A 25520-nucleotide genomic window follows, 5' to 3' on the forward strand; every position below is an offset into this window, starting at 1 on the left:
ACTGTTTTACAAGCCCATTTTTTTACATAAAAGATCCAAAGGCAGAAAACATGTGATCCTCCTTCTCTAGTCTATTCATGTGCATTGTTGCTGATATGGAAACAGTCCCAGAATGGTTCTGCAGATAATGAACAAGAGCTAGAACGAAAAGCACTGGATCTGTTAGACTACTAGAAATGTGAAAGGTCCAAATTCACAGAACATCATCATACTGACTAAAGTCATATGGTGTACATGATCACAGAATTTTCACAGAATTCTAACAGAGCAAGGGGTGTCATGATCACAGAATTTTCATAGAATTTTGACAGAGCAAGGGGTGTCATGATCACAGAAGCATAGCTTGAATATTGACAATGTCATGATCACAGAAGCATAGCCAATTTATATGAATTTCACATCCCAAACCATAGCCAGGTAGCATTTAAGTTCTAATACAATAACATAGGTCTACATAGGTCTAATACAACAGCACAAAGCATCATTTGATTTTTAGTTTCCTGGGCTTCATTTTTTTCGTCGGGCTCCTCTTCTGGATTGTCTTGTCTGGTGAGGCAGCAATGCTTGAATCCACACCTTCTCCCAGCAAAATTTGGAGTCGACTGCAATAGAAGCACCAATATTGATTATAGTTGTGTATATCTGTAAAAAAAAGGAGAACTAATGTGTTGCGTACCCTCTTGTCACCCTAATGGGGCTGTTCTGTATGATCTGGTCTGCTGTGAGCCTTATGGGAATGCAGACTGCATATGTGGCTGTTGTTGCCATTTCTTGGTCATTGGGGCCAGGTGGTGCCATTTCTTGGTCATTTGGGGAACCTGGTGGCATTTCTTCCATTGTTGGTTCAGCAGCACTGTGAACCGCCTTCTTTGCTCTCTTTGTTGGCATCTTTACATTTTCACCATATTTTGTTTTATTTGAACTTGGCTTCCTTTGCCTGCAAGTGAAATATTCAAGTGAAATATTGAAGTTAATGAGCTCAACAAATCAAGGCAGCAAGTGAATATAGGAGTTCTTGCCTTTTCTTAGTCCCATTAAGATGGCATTTGTAGCTTGTTTCACCATGGCCTAATTCTCCACATCTCCTACACTTCCTTTTGCCTCTAATCATCCTTTTGTTGCCCTTTTGTGCCTCATTTGCATCTAGTTTATCTGCCTCTATTGCTGTTTCCTTGGCTACCCTTTTCCCTCTGCTATTTCCACCTTCAAGATAGCTTCTTATCCTAACTTTTCTGTATCTAACAGCTTCCTTCTTGTCAAGGGGTGCCTTAAGCCCAAAAGGCAATTCAACATTTGGCCACTGTGACCTATCAGGCAATGGCTCTATGAGTCTCTTGTAGGCTGCCTTGAACCTGTCTACAGAGTAATACTCGTGCACAAAATCCTCCATATGCACATTAGCAGATTGCACACTTGTTATCAAAGCCAGAGCATGCTGGCAAGGCTTACCAGTATGCTGCCACTCAAGACAGGTGCACTCATGTAGATATGACTTAACAACATGTCTACTGTGAGTGTTTGAGGTGTCCCAAATTTTTGTTGCAGAATATCCACCATCCACGACAGTCAAGTGCCCAAGTCCTCTTGTTCTTGCATTCAACTGATACATGACTGCTGGGAGGATTTTACCACTAAGCCTTTCTGAAATTTTCCTCCTTTTTGCCCACAAAAACCATTATCATCTCTCTGTTTTTTTTTCTGCGAGCTCCACAACAGGAAGGTCCTTCCAGTCCTTGATCCAATTGTTAAACGACTCAGCAAGGTTATTAGTGATATAATCACATTTAATAGCAGGGTTGAAGGCAGATCTCATCCACAGCTTATAATGGTGAGCTTGCAGCCAAACCAAAACAGCAGGACTAGCTTCAACAACTAACTTGAAAAAGTACTGGTGAACTTCTTCTCTATAAGATCTGGCTGCAGGATACATCTTAGAGAATACGTCACCCCCAAACTTTTTAATAAAGTTGTTCATTAGATGTCTAAAGCACTCTCTATGTTCAGCTCTTGGAAACACGTTCTTAACTGCATTTTCTAGACCTTTGCATGCATCTGACGAGATAGCTAAAACAAGAAGGTCTCCTATGGCCTTATGCAACTGAGTCATAAACCAGGTCCGGTTGTCTGTTGTTTCACCATCAATGAAGCCAAAAGCAACTGGGTACATCCAGTTGTGACCATCTATACCATAAGCTGCAGCTAAATGACCATTCCACCTACCATTAAGCGTAGTAGAGTCAATGCTAAGATATGGCCTGCATCCTTCCAAGAAACCATCTATGCAAGGTTTTAGTGCATAGAAAAATCTATGGAAATAGAATATGCCATCTACCTCCTTAACACCAATCTCGATAACACTACCTGGAGACCTCTTCATGACCTCTGCCCTCCAATTGAATAGCATCTAAAAGCTCTCTTCCCATTTACCATACAATTCTCTCAAGGCAATTTGCCTATCCTTCCAAACAGTGTCATAATGAATTTCACACTTCTGCTCATCTTGTAAAGTTTTTTTCAGATCCTTACATCCCATAGTTGGTGTCTTCCTGAGGTGATGTATTGCCTTTGCAGCAACCCAGGCACTAGTTGGTGTCGTAGTCTTCCTCCTAGCACTTGGTGAACAAATGTGTATAGGATCTAACACTGTCACCTGCAAAAAAAAATAATTAGTGTCTGCAAACAATAATAAAGGAAAAATAAATTGGCATCACTAAATGCAAGTTAGTACCATCACAGTGCACCCATCAGGCTGTCTATGCCCAACAAGATGCCAATGACATCGTTCTCCATTGCATCCTTCTCCCTTGCAGTCCACAATGTATCTAGTTGGGTCTATTTTGACAATGTGTAGTTCAAACTCTGCACGTATAGCAAATTGTCTCACAGTCAATCTAAACTCCTTCATATTAGGATACACTGAACCAAGATCCAAGCTGGGTCCATTTGGATCATGCACCACAATCCTCTCTCCTGGTAAATAGTCATCAACATCAATGGCTGCCCCAGTTGTATTAAAATCCTCATCGACATCATTGGCTACCCCAGTTGTATCAAAATCCTCATCTACATCATTGGCTGCCCCAGTTGTATCAAAATCCCCATCTACATCATTGGCTGCCCCGGTTGTATCAAAATGCTCATCTACATCATTGATTACGTCAGTAGTACAACCTTTTCGGGCTGCATCCTCGGCCCTAAACCCCAGCAATTCATACATAAGCTCATCATCAACAATCTCTATTCTTCCCTCTTCATCTCGACTTTCTTCAATGCGCAATGTATCCCAGTCAACAAGAGGTGCGTGTAGCTGCTGGGCAGGGGCTTGCCAAACAACACAAGATGACTGCATCTGCTGTGCAGGACCTTCCCAATCAAGAAGAGGTGCCTGCAATTGCCGTGCAGGAGGTTCTACCACTGCTAAGCTAAGCTCAGGCTCTCCATCGAGCCTAGGACAGAAAAAATACGGGACAGTTAGATTTACAATCACATCTACACTAATAGATGCTAGTCTATACGCTTGGAGAACTTCTACACTAAATTGGCACAGTTAGATTACCACGAGAACTTCTACAACAGCAAGAATACGTACCCTTGGATGAGATCTGGCAAGTTGTCCATCCAACACTTGGAGAAGCACGGCGGCGACGGCGGAGTCGTGACACCAGGCTGCGTGGGCGAGTGGGGGCGGCCGCGGTAGGCAAGACGTGGAGGCGGCGGCGCCGTCGACCAGCTTGCTGCCCGCGCACCGGCGAGACCTGGCCGCGCGCCGGCAAGTCCTGGCCACGCGCCGGCGAGTCGGGGCGGCCTCGGTGGGCTGGCCGGGGGAGGCGACGGCGGCGCCGTCGACCACCTCGCTGCTTAGCGGCGTCTCTCTCTCCCTCGTTCCTTCTCTCCCTCCCGGTCCTTGTCGTGCGAACAGAACAAGGTTCTGATGGAGATCTCGGTTCTGATGGAGATCTCGTTCTGATGGGGATGGGTGAGGGGTAAAAGGGGAAAGAAAATAACGAAAAAAATCAAAATCAAAATATGGTACATATACTGGTCCAGGGCATTTTGGCGGTGCGTCGCGTTTGAAAATGACAGACGGGCGAATCCCATTTGTGGGATGGCAAAAGAGCGAAGCCCACGTTTGATAATGGCGAAGTAGCAATTTTCTCGCAGAATGAAGACTGATTAAGCTAAACATGATGGTTGCTCTGCGTCGAAAAAAAAGATGGTTGCTCTGAATGCCTTGGCCGTGCCTGAGCAGGCTGGGCCTAATCTAACACAGAAATTGAATGAATCCACTCTGACTTGTGAGCTGCTTTTGTTTTCATACGAGATTTACGCTTTTTTATATATTTTTTTTTGTGAATCACGTAGGCAGACTTACCCCTCTATTAGCACAGTACGCAAACCCTACTCTACAAGCACCTCTGAAAAACTTTGCCAGCACATCTCGAAATTGATGAAATCACACAGGCGTCAAGCTATCGACTGTCAATGCATCTTGCTCAACAAGTTTTTTTTTTCCAGTTATACCCCTATTCATTTCGCTGAAATTTGGCTCATGAACGGTTTGTGTTGCTCATGAAACAGTTTTGTTCGCCCGAGGAATTGTTCAGAATTTGAATTGTTCAAAGTATCATTTTGCTACGCTTCTGCACATATTGTTTCAAATAAAAAATACACTTCTGCACATACATCACCAAATCAGCAACAGATTACTCGACTATTCCATATAAAAGCACACTGGGACTACTCGGGCAAGAACCAATACTTTAGTCAATAATATACCACCGAAATTCATCTTTGAATTTCTTTATCAGCTTCTTGGACAACAAATTTTCAACCTTGGTGGGATTGCATCTGAAGCACAGAGCCAGCGATTTTGCATATGCATGTACATAACAGAACTTAGAGGCGAGGCGATCCAAGCAAAGCTAGAAAAACACGCCTGATAGCAATTTCTTCACATATGGAAGGAGAAGAGTAATCAAGAATGAATAAGACGAGGACAGGTGGAAACAATTGTTGGATCATGTGTGTCGATGCTCTGCATTTCTCGATTGCCATAGCGGATGTTGGCACTGCTGTTGAGGATTCAGCTTTCCAAGCTCCATACATCGCTGTCGACAGTAACTGTCAGCATGGTGAGCATGCTTTGCACAGATAAATAAATACAGGGCTCGGGAAACACGTTTTATGCACAAATATGTCAACTTAGTTATATCTTTTGACACTAAAAACTCACCAGGATAGCTTTTCTGGCCTGAGGTGGAATTTCGGTTCCACAGGAACTGTAGTCGGTTTTGTCGACCTATGCAGATAAAACGGATAAAAAATTAACTGTTAGTTGTGTAAATGACAATACATCTCTCAAGTATTGAGGTAAACCAACAGTACTGTGAAAGGTTACAAAAAAGATAACTTGTTGAGCCTGTAGAGAGTCAAAATATAACTTGGTCATCACCTTTTGGGGATGAAGGGGCGGTCAAAGTATGGCATGGGTTGAGCTTTAGGAATTAGCTCAGTCCTCCTCAGTTGCCTAATCCTTTCTTCTTCCTCTAATTCCTGTTGCCTTTCCCATTCTAGCCTTTGTTGCTCAGCGAACTTGTTCCTCTCCAAAACCTAAATTCTCAAAACGAACATGATTAAATATATTAGGTACATCAATTAACTCCATTGATATTACATCTCAGATAGTAAAGTATGTAAAATGAGTTTTTAAGAGGCTCACATGATGATCAAATTCTGCACGTTCAAGTGCACGCACATCGCTATGCAAAACAAGGTCTATCGGCTCCGTTCTTTCTTTGATTGCAGGCTTTATCAAGCACTGAAATGGAGAGAATGAGTAAAAAAATCGCCATTTTACCAAGATACTAAAAACAAAAACTTTGCAGTTCCAAAGAAACATCAGGCAATTATATATTTATATTCCATAGAACTTTGATACTATTTCGACTTTCCTAAATAAGCTATTGCTGTGAGAAGAATAAGAACATTCATATAGGTAGTAATTTCCCAATCAATCTATGGTCACATGGACATATGCTAAGTTGTTGACACAAGCCCTCTTTCAAGAAAAGTTAGTTAAACATACCTCGGGTTCATCGGTAGTCCATGGCAATCCTTGCGCAATATGAATACGCTTTTTCTCTTCCTCTACAAGCATCTCTTGAACCTTTTGAACGAACTGTTGTTCTTTAAATTTTCCCCTTTGCTGTCATAAAGAACATGGTGACTGAATTTTCACAAACTAGCTGAAGAAAGTACGTCAACTTATAGGACATGAGTCGTGACTGTGACAACACTGAGGATGCGCTATTACCTCAGTCCTCAACTTGAATGGATGCTGGCTGGTGACCTTGAGCTTTTTGTTCCAGCTGCTCCTTAGTGACTCAGATGACTGCCAGAGAGCAAGCATGCATTCAGATATTAGAATATGCTCTAACATGACCCAAACCAAATAGAAACTAAACCTATGCCAGGCTTACGTTTCTCCTGCTCCTGCGCCCGCCCGCCGATGTTCTGGTCCTTAGTGACTCAGCTGACTGTCAGAGAGCAAGAATGCATTCAGATATGAGAATATGCTCCACAATGACCAACCCAAAAAAAACTAAAAACTATGCCAGGCTTACGCTTCTCCTGTCCCTGCGCTCGCCAGCCGATGTTCTGCTGTCCCAGCTCAACCTAAAATGGGTGACAAACTGTGATCAGAAAATTGCATTTGAGTGAAAATCATAAGCACTTCCTTGTGCATGTTTGTCGACATCAACCAACCTGTCGGTGTTTCCATCTAGTGACGAGCAGAGTTGATTAGACCCTGCATTCTGGAAATCAGCCGAAGAGAACACCGACACTGGTGGGAACCCCAGATCAGCCTCTTCAGGCTTCTCCTTCCACAGCTGCAACCCGGGCAGCGCCCATGAGCCCTCACCGGCCCTTTCTGCATCTGAGGTGGCGCCGGAGATGTTGAGTAGGCTCTCGAAGGCCTGTACCATATGCTTGACGCGGCCAGAGCCAGGATCTGGAATGCTGGTCATCGCCTTTGCCATTGCCTTCGTCCTCATCGCCCTAACCTTGCTGCTCCCCTCCAGCTCCGCGTCGGTCTCCTCCTCCTGCCGCTCCTCGAATGCTCCACCTTTCACATCCTCTTCAGCCACCGGCTTCCCCTCCTCCTCCTCCTCCTCTTGCTCCTCCTGTCCCAATTGCACCTCTACGGTGGCGGTGCACGCGGCGAGCTCCTTGCGGAAGAACTCTCCCTGCGACGCGCGCAGCGCCTCGCGGGCGGCCTCGCGGACCTTGTCGAAGTCGATCTCTCCCCCGCCCCCGCCGCCTCCCATGGCCCCGACGTTGCGCCTCCGCCGCGCGCCCTTCTTCGCCACGAGGAATCGCCGCTCCCGCTCCGGCGGCGGCGCGGCGGGCGCGGGCGCGGGCGTGGAGGGCTTCTTCTTCGCGGTGGCGGACCTGACGCCAGCGGCCGCCGGGGACTTGAGGACGGGCTTGGACGGCGTCGGCTGCGGGGGAGGCGGCGTGCCCGGGATGTTGGGGTTGGAGTTCTCGGATGTGTGCGAGGACCGCGCGCGAGAGGGGCAGGGTGTCTTGGACGGCGTCTTGGCCGCCGCGGGGGGCTGGGGCTTGGTCGGAGTCCTGGCACCCGCGGCCGCGGGGCCCAGGGGCTTGGTCGGAGTCTTTGCGGCCGCCGCCGTCGACATCGCTAGGGTTTGGAGCTCGGCGCGCGGCGGGGATCGGACTGGATCGTGGATTCCGCCTTGTGGGTGGATGGATTTGGGTTGACGAGATGTTTCCGTGGGTATGGGGAACAGAGAAAAGGGGGGAGGGGGAGGGGGAGGCGGCGATGGGAAAAGGGAACGTTGGGGGGCTGGAGCCTGGACGCGTAACGGCTAGTTCTTCCGAGGCGCTCCGCCCGAGGCGCTCGAATAGCTGTGCTAGTTCTTCGCCCCATTGGACGCGCTCAAGTCCTTGACATGTGGGGCTCCGAGACTCGTGGACCCCAACGTCATCCAGGTGTTTCTGTTTCGTGTGTATTGGATCGAGCCTTTTACTTGGGTGTCGTTATGAAATATGCTTTATTCCAACATGTCATTAAAAAGTTTATATGGATCTTGGTGTCATGACGCTAAATTTGTTTGTTCAACATGCCATTCCGTCTTTATTCTGTTTGGTTTTGACCGTTTGACAGCTCTTACATGTGGGACCGGACAGGAAAAATATCCATGTTGCCCTTTCAGTCACGGGCATATGTGGAGGCTATGTTGACCGATATTGATCGGCATCTCTCTCAATCTCACACTCTCTCTTCTCGCTCGACTCCCTCAGTTCTCTAACCCTAGCGGTGGAGAAACCCTAACGGCGGCGGATCCGACGGCGGAGGTTGTAGCGGCGGCTAGGAGAAAAGACGACGAATCCCTCGTGCTTGTGGCGGCACATAGGGTAGTGGAGCGTGGATTCGACCATGGATCTAGAGGATAGACGTGGCATGGCGGGGAACAAGGGCGTGGGCGAGCGACCGGATTGGCTTCCAGACGAGTGAGTTCACTGCTTTCCCCCTTGGTTTCGTGGTGCCCCATGTTTACAGTGTTGATTGGTATTTAGTGCCCTGCGTTTGTGCCCCGTGTTTGTAGTGTTGATTGCGTGCTCCTTGTTCATCTGTAGGATGGACACAGAAAGTAGCTACAGCTTAGAAATATAAATTGTTGCTCCAATTTCTCGTGCGTGGTGGTTTTCGTTGAACAAAGTCATGGATGCTGACCATACTAACTTCACAGACCTGGTTGCTGAAGTTGTCGATAAGTATCCTCGTAACTATGGTGACATAGTGAGTGCTTTTATTTCTGCATGGATAGTAAAGTGAACATCCAAGTCTGCACTGATCAAGATTTAGTTGAAATGTTTGCAAAATATAAGGCTTTCAAATGTTGTTTGTTGACTGTTGCATATCATAGCCCAAGTAGTGAGCCCCCCTATGATTCTTGATTGGGATTCTAGTAGCACTGTGAACTCTGTTGAACCCCCATTCACCCCTTTAATTGCTTGTTCAAGCTTAGCAAAACCAAGCCATGCCACACATACTCAATCTACTAAACCTAAATACCTAGCTAACTCAAACCCAATGAATGAGCATGTGGGTGTTGATGAGGAAGGGTTGTATATTGACCTTGTCTCCAATACCCCCTACATCCTCCCAATCCTCAAAGCCAAGGTGGGAGTAGATAATGTGAAGGTGAGAGTTCTGGTGCTGATGAATCCTCTAAGACAGACTCTGATGATGAATCCTCTAATAATGAAGTAGAAGACATAGATAATATGGTTAAAGATATAGAACCTGAACATATACCTGATGTTGATTATGACAAGAAGGACCCTCCTATGTCAGTAGGAATAGTGTATTTAGACATGGATGCTTTTAAGATTGCTTTAGCTACTCATGCTGTTAAACATGAGTTCAACTATGACATTGAGAAGAGTGATACAGGGAGGTATAGGGTGAGCTGCTCACAACAGAGTGAGGGTTGCAGATGGAGACTTCATACCTCAACTCTAAGTGATGGGCACAATATTAAGGCAATATGTTAGTACATTGTTTTCATTGACTGCTCCCTATTTTTTTACATTGTGTGGCTTGTAATAAGTGCATTACTTGACTGTTTTGCAGGTGAAAAGGAACCCCTACCCTGATGAGTGTCAGAGCACTAGGAGGCAAGGAATCTGTGTAGGGGTAACACAGTTCTAGATGTGCAGTCAGGTGATTGATTAGCTAAAGGAAGATGGAACTCTAGGTGTAACAGAACTGCAAAGGAGGTTGAAGGATGCACACAAATTTGTGGTGCCCTACAAGAGAGTGTATAAAGATAAAAATCTTGCCATGGATAAGATTTATGGGCCTTGAGGCAAAAGTTTTAATAACCTGTATAGGCTTAAGGCCCAGTTAGAAGAATCAAGTCCTAGATCATTTCTTGTCATTGATAATCACACAATCAACAATAAGATGAGGTTCAATAGGCTATTCTTTGCACTGAAACCATGTGTTGATGGATTTTTTAGAGGCTGTAGACCATATCTTGTAGTAGATAGCATATTTTTAACAGGAAGGTTTAGGGAATAGTTGTGCATTGCTTGTGCAGTAGATGGGCACAACTAGATGTATCCGGTAGTTGTTGGTGTAATTGACTCATAAACCAATGAGAATTGGGTGTGGTTTATGGAGAGGTTGAAGGAAGCAATAGGCACCCTAGAGGGCTTGACATTCTGCACAGATTGTGGCCAGACAGACATGAATGGGGTTAGTGAAGTTTTTTCAAATGCTAAACATAGAGAGTGTATGTATCACTTAGTACAGAATTTCAAGAAGAGATACAATGATAAGGTATTTAATGATCACTTGTGAGCTTCTTCAAATTCATGGAGCCCTTACATGTTTGAGAAGCACTATCAAGTAATGGCTACAGCCAAACCTGAGGCAATGAAGTATCTACAAGAAACTCACAAGAAACTTTGGACTAGGAGCCAGTACAGGACATTGTCAAAGGTTGATTATGTGACTAATAATTTGGCAGAGTCATTCAATAATTGGATCAAACCTGAGAAGATAAAGCACCTGGATGACTTGTTGAACACTATAAGACAGAAGATTTTTATCAAATAGAACCATAGGAAGAAGGTAGCTGTAATAGAACCGACCAATTATACGAAATTAAGTAAGAAAATCATCCGCCAGAGCAGACGATTTAGCAAACTTAAGCCCGTATAACCCGGTAGTCCGTGAAATCACGAAGGATTTCAAATTAACTTCCATTCCAGCCAAGATCGTAATAAGTTTAGCGGTCACCATCATATTTTACATAAAAGTTCGCAATCTCAGATACATCAGAGTTTCAACATAGTTATTACAAAACAAGTTCGAATAAAAGTAGCGGAAGTCATTTGTTCAAACCACACACACACTCACTCAGAGTTTAAATACAGTGCCAGCGAATGATCATCTCCAACAAAAGTATCAGACGAGACGTAAGGAATGACCATGCTCATGGTCCTAAGCATCACTCATCGCAGGATACAAGCAGTTGATACAGTAGCCGTAATACATCTGCCCATCTGCAACAAGTGGGAATAAAACTCTGAGTACGAGAAGGTACTCAGCTAGACTTACCCGACATAACCGAAAATAAGTGACACCAAGGATTATGAAGGGCTTTATAGTAGGATAGCTGACTTATTTGCAAAAAGAAGCATTTTTAGCATTTCAAGACCCTTTTTAAAGTATTATTGTCAAGTTAATTGTTATTAACCTGTCGACTAGATTTTGCACCTATACTAGAGTGAACATGTGATTAAGCAGATAATGATAACCAATGATCATTAAACAACTTTCATACTGTCATATCCATTATAACTGTCCAAGTGTTCCATAAACATTTACTATGATAAAGTAACTCAAGTCAAGTGCTCACTATCCAGGAGCGATGGCGATTCGAATCGATTCCTAACCAGCTAGTGATTTATTCCTTACACAAACCTCACTCACCCGCTAAAGTGAGGTATTAATCACCGAGTTAACTATCCAGGTATCTCGAGTTTGCTAGGAACCACATGTATCCGAGGCCCTACCGACTGCACTTTGGTCTTATCATCTCGCCCCCGTGTCCTACCACACCTGCTCCGGCACAGTGCACTGCAGGTAATCTACTCAGCCCGAATAATCTCCCAGCTTCGCGGTCGGAAGGTACTTTATTCGGCTAGCTAAATGTAAAGTATGCGTTCAACATGACTCGAGGCCCAACAACGGTCAGTCCTTAATCGACACAGACGGAAAGCACTACAGTCAAAACTCTACAAGTCTCCGTCCGGTCTCAACTTCATTTAACACTTAGTTATACCATGACTTCCTAGTCATCCAAGCAGATCCAGGTAACCACCTATAGCTCGTAGGTGACAGGAAATCACCCAACTTCTACCGGTCTAAGCCAGCTAAGCATTGACTCGACTGCGGATACCAGGATAACAAGGATATAGTATAACAAAGGTAAACAAGGTATAATGCAGCAACGGTTGCAAACAACTCCTGAACGTAATGCATCAATTAAAGTAAAGCATTTAATTAAATAATTGTAAACTGGGAGAAAATGCTCCGGGGCTTGCCTCTCTCGAAGGAGCTCGGACGGTGATCGGGGCACTCTAGAAGTTCCTCAACGTCCTCCTCGTCGGCTTCGGGCACTTTCTGCGGCTGCACCTCGAACTACTCCTCGGGCTCCTCGGGTATGACGACTGGGTTCTCGGTTTGCGATCCTGTATGATGCAATGTGCGTAAGTGCTTATGCAATTGGTGCATCAGATGAGATGAATACAATGGATATGTTTGAATGCAAGGTAGTCAACATCATCCAAGAAAATATACTACAAGCACATGTCATCTACTGCATTCTCTTCTACTACTAATATGTTAAGTCAACACATTTTATTAAATGCTTCAAAGATACACCAAAGCTTTACTAATTTCTTAATCCCACAAAAAGCAACACTTAATTAAACCCTAATTAATAATAGGTTTGAATAGCAACCTCTATTTTTCTTGCTTAGAAAAATCTTAGAAAATTACTACAGCATAGTACTACCCTAAGTAGTCTACTATCCGATTTTCATGGTATTTGAATGAGTGGATTAGCCTACACAAAAATAACAAGCTATGGCATGATTATGAACATAAAAATACTTTGAACTGTGAAAAGTGGCAAACAGCAGAGTTAGTATTTTTCCTAGGTTCTTCATAGCATACAATGACTGTACAAAAATTATCACATGCATGTTTTATACAAAGTTTGCTCTCTAGCTAAAATAACAAAAATCAGCCATTAAAGGTACTTGAACTACACCTCAAGATTTTCCCATAGCACATGCATGAAATATATTTTTCTTGGGAAGTACATTACATAAGAAGATTAACAAACTTAGAATCATGTTTTTCTGAAGCCTATAGATTTTTCTACACATTTTTCAAGTTATCAGCAATATACATGATTAAATAAAGTTCTACAGAAAAGTATTTCAAAAACGACATGCAATAATTTTTCCAAGTAGATCTGATGATAAGGAACTTAGAAAAATTTATTTCAACAGTTTTGGAGCAAATTTGAGTACCCAAACATTTTCCAAACCATTTCTATCTTCAAATAATAAAGAAAAATTAAAAACAATTCATCCTATCGCTACTGGGCCAGCCTGCTGGAAGCACTCGGCCCATTGCCACATTTGGCCTGCGCGGCCCGAGCGAAGGGATGGGGGAGACGGCCCGGCAGGGCGTCGGCCCACGGCCTCTCGGCCTAGCTCGGCCGAGGCGAATGCCACGCCGGCACTACGACGTCGCGGCGGCGCGGCTCGGCCACGAGGCCGGCAGCCATTGCCAGCCGTGACAGGGCGAGCTAGCGGGAGCATGAGGTTCGCGAGAGGCTGGCGAAGGCAGGAAGGTAGCTCGGCAGGGTTGGAGAAGAGGAGGAAGGTGCCTTCCATGGCAGCCGAGCACGGCGGCGCCATGGCCGACGGTGGCGAGGCTCGAGACGGCGCTACCTGAGCTCAATTAGTCGGCACAGGCGCGAGCACGACGTGCCGGAGAGCGAGGCAGAGCTACGGGCGCATGGTCGCTGGCCGAGGTGGAGAAGGCGCGGTGGATTTGGCCGGCGGGTGCGGTGGCACGGCGAGGGGAAGAGTGGGGGCGCTCGGTGCTCGCGGGAGGAGAGGCAGCGCAGGAGTGAGCAAGCGAGCGCATCGGCTTCAGCAGGAGTAGGCGGGCGCGTGGGCGTGGGCGCAGGCTGGCTGCGATGCGCGGCGGTGTCGACGGCGCATGGCCGCCGCGTGGTGGGCGAGCTCTGCCGTGGTCGGGCGCGGCGTGGCGCGTCAGTGGGCAGGCGAGCGCGGAGGCAGGCCAGGCGCAGCGCTGGGCTGGGCTGGGTCAAGGCGAGGCGTGCGGCGCGGCGGGAGGCTGGCTGTGCCGGCTTTGGCCGTGGACCAGAAGCGAGGCGGCGGCCCGCGATTGAGAAAAACCCTTTTTCATTTATATTTTCAAGAAATTTTTAAATGCCAGCTTTCAAATATTATTTTGAGCAAGAAAATGATATCTTTTGAAAATGTACCAAAAATGAAAGTTGATTAGAATTTAATTCTCTACAACTTTGCTTTTATGCCCAAAGCCAAATTCTTTCTAGATTTTGAATTATAAAATCAAAGTCCATGTTTAACTCAAAACCCTAATTTTTGGGAAATTACTTTGGAAGCAAAATTTTGAATTAATTTGAATACAAACCTTGCTCCAAAAATTGAACTAAATAATCCTAGATGATTTACAATAGTAGCCAAACATGTTTTACTAACCTAGCAAGCAAAATCAGGGCAAAACAATTCTAACAAAGGTATGCAACATTTAGGTTTCACAACATGTTTCAAATGTTTTGAAGCAGTGTTTCAATTGTTATTTACATGATTAGGCATGTATGATTATGATGCTTGATGATGCATGATATGTATGATTTGTAGTGCCTAAATGCAGGCATAACACCGGGGTGTTACAGTAGCCAAGAAGTTGGAGGGAAAGATTCTGCCTCACATCCTGCATAAGCTAAGGAAGGACAGTTACAACCTGGACATTGAAGTGATCACAGCCTCCCCTGATGGTGTGGCAGAACTATGTGCTAAGGGAGGTAGTGGCTTCAGGTTTGTAGTCAGCCTACTTGACAGAACTTGTTCCCGTAGGGTTTGGTAGGGGTCAGGAATCCCATGCAAGCATGCAATAGCCTACATTACTTCAAGTCCTAGCAAAAAACTAGAAGACCATGTGGATGATTACTTCTCTGCCAACAAATTCAGAGCTGCATATGAGGGTTCCATCCCTTGTATTCCTAACAAAAGCATGTGGCCCAACGCTACTAATGGTTTTTTCATGCACCCTCCCTGTCTTAGGTCCACAGGAGGTAGAAGGAACAATAGGATAAAATCATTACTTGAGGGAGGCAGTAGCAAGAAGAGGGCAAAGAAACATGAGTGCCCCATCTACCATGAGTTAGGGCATCACTGGTACACTTATAAGAATGGGAATATAGAAGATATAGCTGCAATGGAGGCTGAAAGGTAAACTATGTAATTAAATTACTTTGCAGATACATGTACAGCTTCAATAACTTAGTTAACTAATGTAACTTTTTCTATGCAGGGGTTTTCCAAAGAAAAGACTGAAAAAAGCAGCGAGCTGTAACACAGAGACTAGCATTGTGGTTGCTACTCCATCCCAGTTGATGTTCCCACACAATAAGACAGTGGTCAATGCTACACACAAGAAAAGGAAGAGAAAATCTTCTTCTTCTAGTGCCAAGAAGAGCAAGGGAGTAGCTACCACTACTACTTCAAGCTCAGGTTCAAACAGTGTGTCTAACAAGTATGTTTACCAGCTCTTCAATTGATCACAACACTTCTATTATGACTGCTAATGCTAAAGCACACTCTGTCTTTTTGCCACAAGGTCTGTAACTGGTTCCAATGACCCAGTTCCAATCCAACTGTGCACCTGACCTCTTTTCATGAAGACTCCATTACAATAGAGACAGAGCCACTGGAGACTCTGCTGCCCCAAGTTTCACCAAGGAGGAAGATAGGGATCAAGTAGAAGCTTGCACCAAAGAAGCTCTAAGTTGCAGCAGCCAGCCCAGCCAGCCCTGCTTCAAATACCAGAAGCAAGAAGAAGCTCTAGCTGCAGTGAAAGTTGCCTGCTCAATGTTCTTTTGGTGATGTGGTTCTGTAAAAACACCTGCTATGTGATGGCACGATTGTTTTTTTCTCTGTGATGAATGTTCTGTGATGACATGACAATACTTAGCTGTAGATGAAAACTAATAACTTAGCTGCTATGTGATGAATATTGGTGACATGTTGGTGCCATGAAACCTTTGTGATGAAAAACAATAAGGTAGCTGCTGTTATGTGATGAATATTTGTTTACTATTGTAGTACTCTAATTGTTGTTATATTGTTCTCATATATTGTTGTATTTTGGATAAATGAGCAATCTTCATATTCATCATTTAATATTGATTGATTGATTCATCCATTTATCCATACATCCATTCATCCATGACTACTCACACACACAAATAGAGCTGAGGACCTATACATAGGAGGAGAAACCAAGGGCTCAGTTGGCGCCAACAACCCTGGCTTTGGTATAAAAACGCTCGGTCTGGGACTGGCCTGGGAATGGCACAGAAGCAAAGCAACTAGTTCACAGAGCCTCTCAAGCCTAAGAGCATCTAAGTCATTTGGCTGCGCCGTTACCCATCATTAGGAGCAAAACTGGACGGAATGATGTGTTGGACAAAAGAGTTTAGCGTCATGGCATCAGGGTTCGTGTAAACTTTTTGGTGACATATAGGAATGGAGCATCTTTTATAATGGCACACATGGAAAAGGCCTTTTTGGATTGGGTCAGTTGTGGGTTATCGACGTGGAGGCTGACGTGGAGAAGCAGTGACGGCGACGTGATTCCGGGGCAACGGAATTCTCACGATCCAGCTCGCATATTCCCGTTTTCAGGGTTCAGCCACCGGTCGGCATTGTGTGTTTGTCCAAATGCGAGTGAAGAAAAGCACGAAGAACCTCATCGACGGTCGGCAGTCCGTCACGCTCAGCCGGCATTTGCCTTTGCTCATCCCGCCTCGTTCGCCGCCAGTTGCAATGCGCGGCATGATACACCGACCTTTAATTATGCTTCTTGGACGAAAAAGAGGAACAAATTCACGGCCTCTAGTTTGCCAGACACAAGTTTTCTTGAATCATCATTTATTCAACCTTCGTATTACGTACACTACTGATTTGGTTTCAGTGTTTTACATAAAAGCCTCAGCGTCGTGTCGTCGACCAGCACAAATCAACGTGCGCACGTAGAGGCCGAGGTGGAGATGAGCAACAACGACGTTACACCGCTCGTCAGCCGTCGCCACGCCGGCCGCCGCCAAGTAACGCGCACTTGATCTTCCTGAAGAGCACCTTGGGCGCGTTGACCCAGCTGCCGGCGGCCTTGCGCGGCCGCCTCGCTTCGCCACCGTCCCCGATCAGCACCCGGTTCAGCCGCACGACCATCGCGTTGAACTCGAACGAGTCGTACAGCGTGCCACGCTGCCCGGCGCCGGCCGCCACGAGGGGCAGGCCGTCCCGCTCGGCTCTCGGCTGCTCGCCGCGCCCGTGGGTGCCGCTCGGCTTCGTCGTCGTCGCGCGTGCCACGACGCGGTGCGGGTGCGCGCTCGGCGCGAGCCTGACGTCGTCGGGGAACATTCCTGGCCGCGCGCTCCGCACTCGGCTACCGTGCCTCCGTGCAAGCCGCAAAGTAGCACTAGGCTAGCACCTAGCAGGCTAACAGCCCCTCTTCGTCGTGTTTGACTTATAAGCCATGTTTAAAAGTACTGTTGGTTGATTTAGTGTGAGAAAAAATACTATTTGTTGACTGTTGCCGAAAACAAGACAAAACAAGCCAAATAAGGCACCGTTTAGATAAAAAAATTTGGATTTTGGCTACTGTAGCACTTTCGTTGTTTGGCAATTAGTGTCTAATTATGAATTAATTAGGTTCACGTTTCGTCTGTGATTCTCACCCAACTGTGTAATTAGTTTTTTCGTCTTATTTAGTACTTCATGCATGTGCCGCAAGATTCAATGTGACGGGAACTGCACAAATTTTTTTGGAATCTAATTTTTTTGGAATCTAAACGGGCCCTAATCCTAACGAAAGGGCCTGGGTTGGCCTGTTCGCTCGATCCATGCTTGAAGGTGACAAGTGACAACGGCGGGGCATGGTTTTTTACGTAGGCGAGCGTTGAGTACAAGAGGCAGGACCTCACGAGCACGGCACAAGACAACGAACAAAAACACACGGAGTAGATGCGCTCACCTCCATCTTGTAGTTGTAGCGCTTGCACGGCGGTACACGGCCAGCACGTCGATCCGTCCAGGGCTGAATGGCACCTGGTGTTGCAGGCAAGCGCCGCTCTGTTGGAAGACTTGGCATCTTGTGCATTCTATCGAGCAGATGGAGGAAGTAGAGAGCCGCGGGTTAGTTTCTAGGCTGATAAGCCTATCTGGTGCTAGCTTTTGTGAGAAAAAACACTGTTGCAATCAGCACGTCGGCGGCGGGGCATGGCGCCACGCAACGCAAGGCGTGCTAGCTTGTTGCCGTTGTTCAGAAGTTGTAAGCTTGACCTTGAGCATGACCTTATGCGCATCAAACTGAACTACGCAGAAATGAGAAGCCAACGCCAACGGTGATAAGTTTTGAACTTCGACAAAGCACAATCATATCGGACTACCTTTCTCTCAACAAATTTGGGGCTGCTTGTTATACAACACTGGAATTCGAATGTTCTCAGTTCAATACAAGGATCTTTTTTTTTTACGTCCAAACAGAAAATACAAGGATCTTTCTATTTTCTCTAAAACATGTAAAACAACAAGGTTCTTCTTAAATCCTGCAGTTCAGGCGACGGTCTCCAAACTGCCCGAATTCCTGGCTCCGTATCACTTGCCCAGCAACCGGCGTCCCCATTGATTCGCGCCTTTCAGTCTGAAATTCAGTTCATCGACGTCGTCGCTGAAAGGAACCAGAGCTTTGTTTTGCCTGCAAGCAAGATCAAAACCTCCATCAAACTGTATACACAATAGATAGCAGTAGATAGCACAGCCGAGAGTCTTCTGCATCAATTTGCTTAATGGTGTGCTGTGGTATCTATAGAGAAGTCACTACGGCAATATTACCTGTCAATTTCTGTGCCCATATCCACTGCCATTTCCTTGAGTTGTCCCAACGTGCTACACAGGTCGGAAAGTGCATCATCCTGCTTTGCTCTCTCAGCCTAAAGAAAGAAAGAAATCAATCTTTAACTCTGATGAAGAACTAGAAGAAAAAATGTAGAGAAGATAGTACTTGGTTCCATAGGTCACACACTTCATAGTTAATTCTGAAGACAGACCTGATTTTTTTCCATTGCAGATACAGGTGTGGTTTGTACATGACTGGGACGTTCTTGACGTGCTGGGGCAATTCCTAGCTTCCACCTCTGTTCCGTGTGGTTAGCTGTCGTCGCAGAATAGTTATCTGCCACAACTCAAAACGTTTAGCTAAGCAAAAAATAAGTCTGACAAATTAACTGTAGTCTACAATAACATACTTCCTGAGACTGGTCCTTTTATCTGTTGATTTCTCTTTGGCCTCCATGACTTTGAAAATAGTCCACCCAGACTTCCCAGGAGCTTCTCACTCTGAAGACAACAAAAGTTTTGACATATTATTGCAGTGAATTGAGCAACACCAAACATTTATAGCATGATAATGAATTAAAAAAACAAAAAACAGGAACAACACAACTCATCCTTATATATGTAGAGCTCAGTCAAAAACTCAGAATGAACCCATGAATCGCAAAAGCAATAGTGACAACAAAACAGAAGGAAAACCATGTACGCTAATACCATCCAATTAATTCTTAGCTGTGCTAAATCATAAGATTCCAAATATAGTTATCACTCTGAATGACAATTAGCAAGCATGATTTGGCCCAGTAATTGGTGATTCACAACATACAGAAACAAAAAGAGAAGAGGGTTAAAGATAGGCCTGGGCGCTCGGTCCTGACCGACTGTTTGGTCCAGTCTCTTCGGCTTTTAAAAACGTTCGGTCTTCAAGAATCGATACCCGAAATTTAACATAGGAGTTTAGTCCCTCAAAGATCGGGTACCCGATTTATCGGGTCAGTATTTCGGTCGTAACCGAGATGGCTTTCAATAGTCAACAGGACTGCAGCGGTGCAGTCTGTACTTTGCAGGAACAGCTGAACACGTACACACATACTCCAGTATTAGGCCTTTGGCGACACAAACACGTACTAGTAAATAAACTTTATAATAGGCTGACAACACATGACAGCAGCAGTGCATGGCACTTTTGTTCCACGAAGTAGCACAGACTGGCAGGTGGCAATAGGCAACAGCACAGACTAACAGAGTTGAGACAGACTTCATATACTTTCAGAACTCAACTGCATTAGTGTGGGCGGGAGGGAGCGTGGGACAGGCTGTGTCGCTTGGAATTTGGAAACTTGAGGTTGGATTAAATATCGGGTTGTTCAGGTACCCGACAGTGCAGACCAAAGACTACTAAAGAATTTCGGTCTCTACCAACTTGGAACCGAACTAGTACCCGAGGACCGAAAATTCGGGTATTTCGGTCTCGGTTTCAGTTTCAGTTTTTTTTGCCCACCCCTGGTTACAGATCATAGTGTGATAACTGCTCAACATGTATCTGTACAATAGTTCGGCGCAGTTTCTGTTACGAAGGTGCATGTCGATCAAAATATGTACTTATACAAGTCATGTACACATCTACGCATCTCCATCAAATATTTTGAAAGGCCAATGTTTTGACAAGGTGTCTGATCACTGAACTGGGTACCAAGTACCAACATACTGTATTGTACAGAAGTTCAACTTATTTTGAGATAAAATAGTTGTTGGAAGGTACTATTCAACTATTGTATACTTGGGCTATCCAATGATCAAAAGATAGAGAACTTACCACTGTAAGGTCCTGCTCAATGTCAGCTGCTACTTGATGAGACCGCATGATCTGCTCACCTTGACGGTGCAAAGTTAGCATGGTTTGTGTAGCATCTTCCCTGATGGCTTCAGCAGCCCTGACACAATCATTTACTTTGTGTGTGGTTTCTTGTGCTTTGGTTATAGCATAATCTTCCAACTCTTGCACAGATTGATTGGTGCGTCGTACTGGAACAGACTGTTCCCTTGATGGCCCTTCAGAATCAGAATCTGAAACAAACGGGTTTGTCTTGTGGGCAGGGGTGCCCAATGAGTATTGTTTCTTATACACTGGCACCGACATCACAATCTGTTCAAGTTCTGTACTGACGACCAGATGTCTGCAACAAAAAGGAAAATAATAGGATTTTATCAGGATTTAGGGGAACAATCAGGTAGTTGTGTGCATTCTTATGCAACAACAACATAGCCTTTCAGTCCCAAGAAGTTGTGTGCATTCTTATCAACAAAAAAAAAATGGTTTGTTAAAGATTTTTGTTGTGAGTGAAAATAACAGGTGAAGGCTAAGCCAGCATTGAAAAGCAAATGAAACATTATGAAAAAGCATAGGAATCAAAGAATGCTGAATGGCTTTTTAATTTACACCAAGATCTAACTTCCCATGACTAAAGCCATATTTTCTTGGAATACCAGTTGTGAAGCTTTGAATCATAACAGCAGTAACAACAAATTACAACTCAACTGCAGAAGGAGTAAGCACAAGCCAAATATCCCATATAAAGACCATGACCTTGAAATTGACAATCTTGGAATAATGGATTATGCCCAGTACCAACAAGCCAACTGCGATTGATTCAAAACATATGCGCTGAGCCAAACCAGAACTACTGCTCGTGCGAGGTCATGCCAACCTCAGAATCACGGGTGCGCTATCTACCTATCTGCCAACAGAACATCCAGGGGCGGATCCGATATAAGGCAGTGTACAATGTACAGAAGATGATTTGAGCCCCCCCCCCCCCCCCCCCCCCCCCCCAAAAAAAAAAAAACAAAGTTAATAGGCATAATACATGCTTGTGATTAGATCAGATCCGAATACAGATAGCCAAATAGCTTGAGCTAGGGTTCGGGTGCTCCGCTTTGCACACAATAAGGGAAGAGACAAGAGAGGGGGCGGGGAGCGGGGGGCATACCTGGTGTGGTGGGTGCTCGTCGCCGGAGAAGGGTCCGACGAAGACCTGGGCAGCTGAGGTAGGGCACTAGGGCGGCGGCGGCGGTCGCGGGCGTGTTCAGTTGACGGTTGCTTTGATGCGGACTGACCCGGGAGATTCAGAAAACGGTCGAGTGGACCGTATAGGCGGGGGGGGGGGTGAACGGGAGAAGAGAGACAGAAAACAGGGCCACGTTTAGTTCGCCAGAATCTGCGCCGCCCGGTTTACTGTAGCGGCACTGTAGATACACTACCGTTTTGTTTTTATTTGGTAATAGTTGTCCCATCATTTACGCTCAAAACGTTCGTCTCGTAAAATACAACCAAACTGTGCAATTAGTTTTTGATTTCGTCAACATTTAGTACTTCATGTACCGTAAGTTTGATGTGACAAGGAATCTTCTTTTTGTGTAGTGCCAAAGTTTAGAATTGGGGTCAACTAAACAACGCCCAGGGCCTCGTTTAGATTGCGAAAAAATTTCAACCCGATGAATAGTAGCACTTTCGTCTTATTTAACAAATATTGTCCAATCGTGGATCAACTAGGCTCAAAAGATTCATCTCGTGATTTCGAACTAAACTGTGCAATTAGTTATTTTTTTACCTACATTTAATACTCCATGCAAGCGGCTAAAAATTGATGTGATGGAGAGAGAGTGAAAAAACTTGGAATTTGGATGGCATCTAAACAAGGCCCAGGTGTAAAAGCAGGAGAACAATATTGGGCCGATTTCTCTTTTTGTTTGCGCACGTGCATGACTACGTTGTTCGGTGTGAGCAGCCCATGAAACCGGTTCGTGCTTTCTCGGTTTCTTTTTTTTTTCTTTTTCTTCTTTCTTTTGCCACGACATTTGTTTTTTTCTCTATTTTTCTTTTGCCTCTAACTATATAATTTCATTATTATAAATCATATCACTAATAATAATTTTTAGTTTTTCCTAGTCCACTAGTTAAACCTTTTTTCCACTTTTCTCTCTCGCTGGCCTAGTAAATTGTTACCAGTCTACAATCTTTTTAAATTGAGTAAAAATGCACGTTGCATTTTTAAACTTTTTAGGCATTCCTATTTAGGTCCTTGAACTTAAAAAAACAACTGCCTGGGTCCCTGAAGCTATTGCGGTCGCGCACCAAAAGTCAAAAACCACAGTGGCAGCTGGACTATCTAGTGTTATGATTTGGGTGGAATGTTACTTAGTTCTTCTCCTAATAATATTGCTCGAAAATTATCTCGAAGCTATGATATATGCTTGTTCATGTCCAGGTGTAATATCCCAGAGAGGTTAGCGTGGATAATATGATTGGTGGTACTGATTTAAATCTCCACTGCTCCACACCACCTGAGTTGTCTTTATTTGCCTGAGTCAGATTATTTGTACTTCTATGTTGAACGAACTGCTGTTTTGTAAGTGCTTGTTTGGACAAAAATTATGGGATGGTGTAATGTTTAATGTTTTAAATGTCTTTGGTTGGATGCATTAAATGTTAACTGTTACTCCCTCCATGTTTCTAAAGGAAGTTGTTTTGGGTTGTCTTAAGTCAAATATTTTAAACTATCACTACAAATAAATTCTTTTGAATTGAGTTTGAATATATTAAAGTGATGTAAGTAGATTCATCTTAAAATATAGTAGTTTTATAAAATGATATATTGACTATATTTTATAGTAAAAAGTAGTGGTCAAAATTGTTTTTTGAAACCGTGTCGATGTCCAAAATGACTTTCTTTAAGGACTTGGAGTATAATATATTGTTTTGGTTCTTCAATTTATTGTATACTAGATGAGTGTCCCGTGCGTTGCACGGTAGCAAACAAAAATGTGTACGTGATATTTGGTAGCTAAGTCAAAATCAATGCCACAAAGGGAACTAATATGATCCTGAGAAATTGAAATATTGATATGTTAGACAGTAGATTGTGAGAAATAAAAAATTTGGGGGAAAAATAATTCTAGACAGTATATTCATGTTCCTGTTTTTGTTACACATTTTCGGTGTCCTCTCTTGCCTTGTGTGATTAGTGGACACAAATATACGAGCATTTTTAATATGAGGAGACAATGATGACTGAATAGCAGGTAGTATTTTAGACGGATGACCATTGCAGACGTTGGTTGATCTACCTTCATAACTGTTGCCGTACAGTGAACGACATTAGGATTAGGCCATGCAATAAGAGAAAACAAATGGCTTCTACTACCACTCCAGTGACTAGTGATACAATGAATGCATAGGAAAACAAGTGTCGAATCTGGTTAAAAACAGTTCGTTCGAAAAACAATGACAGCGTGGCTTGCAGACTTGGCAATTCTTAAGATTAGTTCAGTTAACTGTAATTCAGCAAATTGACAATAGATTTGCCAGCAAAAGTGTATGTACCTACCAAGGTGGAATTTAATGCGAGGGGTGGCAGCTTGCTAACCCATACGCAAGATGAACTGAAGTATTAACCTTGAACCTGATCAATATTCGATCGTGGGGCGAAGCTCTTGCCAAACATATCATATTTGGCCTTGCGTTTTCTGCTATCTTCTTCAAGGTTGCATCTCAAATCAAATACAAAGACGGCCGGTGGGGAAGGATTCCCATGTGACAGCATTTCGAACCGGCATTTCTTCGAACATATCGTGTGCGTATCGAACACCCAAGAGGCCAACACGCACCAGGCCTCCATCGGCGTAGCTGCAGTGGCCGCTCCATGCCCTACGCAGCATGCAGGCGCAGCTTGGGGCAGACCAGGCGAGAGATGCGGCGGCGGCGCCACTGCACTGGAGCTTGCCTGCTTGTGCCACTCATCCGGCGACGGCAGGCCTATCGAGGTCGCGGTGGCGTGGCCGCGTGGGTCTGCTCGGCCGGCGGCTACGTGAGGGAGTCGCGCCGCGTTTGCTGGTGTGAAAGTCGCGTGGTGGGATCGGACAGGGCCCACTTGTCGGTGCAAAGGATCGCACGGGGTGCGCGCGCAAAGATCGCTGCCGAGGTGAGGCGGGACGGTAAGACCATAACGATATTTTAGGTGTAATAGATACAGGTGAGTCGTTGCAACTAGGAAGTGATTTTCCATTTTTGCCGGCACCATGCACCACGGGTCAAGCTTGATTCACTCAATCAGTTTGACAACCTTCACACATATGTAAGTTAGATGAAGAAAGAAGACATGCAAGTTATACTGTATGAAGAGATAAGGCTTTCTGTTGAGATTATTGTATTCGAACAGAGAGAAGCTCTCTCTTAGAAATTATATTATCAAAGGGCCATTGCCGCATTTTTTTGTAACTTTCTCTCTCTTGAAATTATATTATCAAAGGGACACTGCCGCATCTTTTTTTTTTTTGAACTTGAGTAACTTTCATTGCATTCGTGTTGACAAATCGTCTACAACAATTACATTTACACTATCCGGGATATCACACGAAATGTGCTCCTCCCCTTCAGTGCTACCCACACCAACAGCAGCAAGAGCATGAGCTCAGAGCTGCCATGTTACAACTTCTTGGAATATGAACACACTCAAAACTAATAAAGCTAGTCGAAGCTATGAACTTGAATTCTTCTACCAGTCCACCTGCTACTGACATATCATGTGATTCAGACGACAGTGCTTGTTTTACCTTCAGCGCATCCGTCTGCAGGATCAACCGGCCAATTCCCAGATTAATCGCAGCTTGAACGCCCTGCAGGCAGACGATCGTTTCAGCCTGGAAAGCATTCAGTAAGTGATTGGCACGCCCCA

The 25520-nt window shown here is 44.6% G+C and overlaps 2 protein-coding genes and 1 pseudogene across 3 annotated transcripts; all 3 read right to left on the reverse strand.

Annotated features, from left to right (window-relative positions):
• Positions 1–481: 481 nt before the first annotated feature.
• On the reverse strand, positions 482–2533 carry LOC136537367 (uncharacterized; annotated as a pseudogene).
• Positions 2534–4692: 2159 nt separating this feature from the next.
• LOC136540394 (microtubule-destabilizing protein 60-like) lies at positions 4693–7789 on the reverse strand. 2 transcript variants are annotated; one of them, XM_066532401.1, is made up of 9 exons: positions 6766–7789; positions 6624–6675; positions 6480–6536; positions 6314–6391; positions 6086–6205; positions 5720–5818; positions 5453–5610; positions 5234–5299; positions 4693–5108 (listed from the first exon to the last, which is right to left on the reverse strand). In XM_066532401.1, exons 1-9 carry the CDS (start codon positions 7698–7700, stop codon positions 5084–5086), a joined length of 1590 nt encoding a protein of 529 aa, XP_066388498.1. In that variant the 5' UTR covers positions 7701–7789; the 3' UTR covers positions 4693–5083. The 2 variants fall into 2 exon arrangements, with proteins under 2 accessions (XP_066388498.1, XP_066388497.1); XM_066532400.1 differs by having other exon boundaries at positions 4693–5121.
• A 10530-nt stretch (positions 7790–18319) lies between these two features.
• Positions 18320–21917, reverse strand: LOC136540395 (SNAP25 homologous protein SNAP32-like). The gene is made up of 6 exons (XM_066532402.1): positions 21777–21917; positions 20603–20963; positions 19200–19290; positions 19002–19126; positions 18787–18884; positions 18320–18649 (listed from the first exon to the last, which is right to left on the reverse strand). Exons 2-6 carry the CDS (start codon positions 20924–20926, stop codon positions 18550–18552), a joined length of 738 nt encoding a protein of 245 aa, XP_066388499.1. The 5' UTR covers positions 20927–20963; positions 21777–21917; the 3' UTR covers positions 18320–18549.
• Positions 21918–25520: the final 3603 nt, after the last annotated feature.

The sequence above is a fragment of the Miscanthus floridulus genome, chromosome 2 (genome assembly GCF_019320115.1).
Source record: "Miscanthus floridulus cultivar M001 chromosome 2, ASM1932011v1, whole genome shotgun sequence".
In the NCBI taxonomy this organism is placed as follows: domain Eukaryota; kingdom Viridiplantae; phylum Streptophyta; class Magnoliopsida; order Poales; family Poaceae; genus Miscanthus; species Miscanthus floridulus.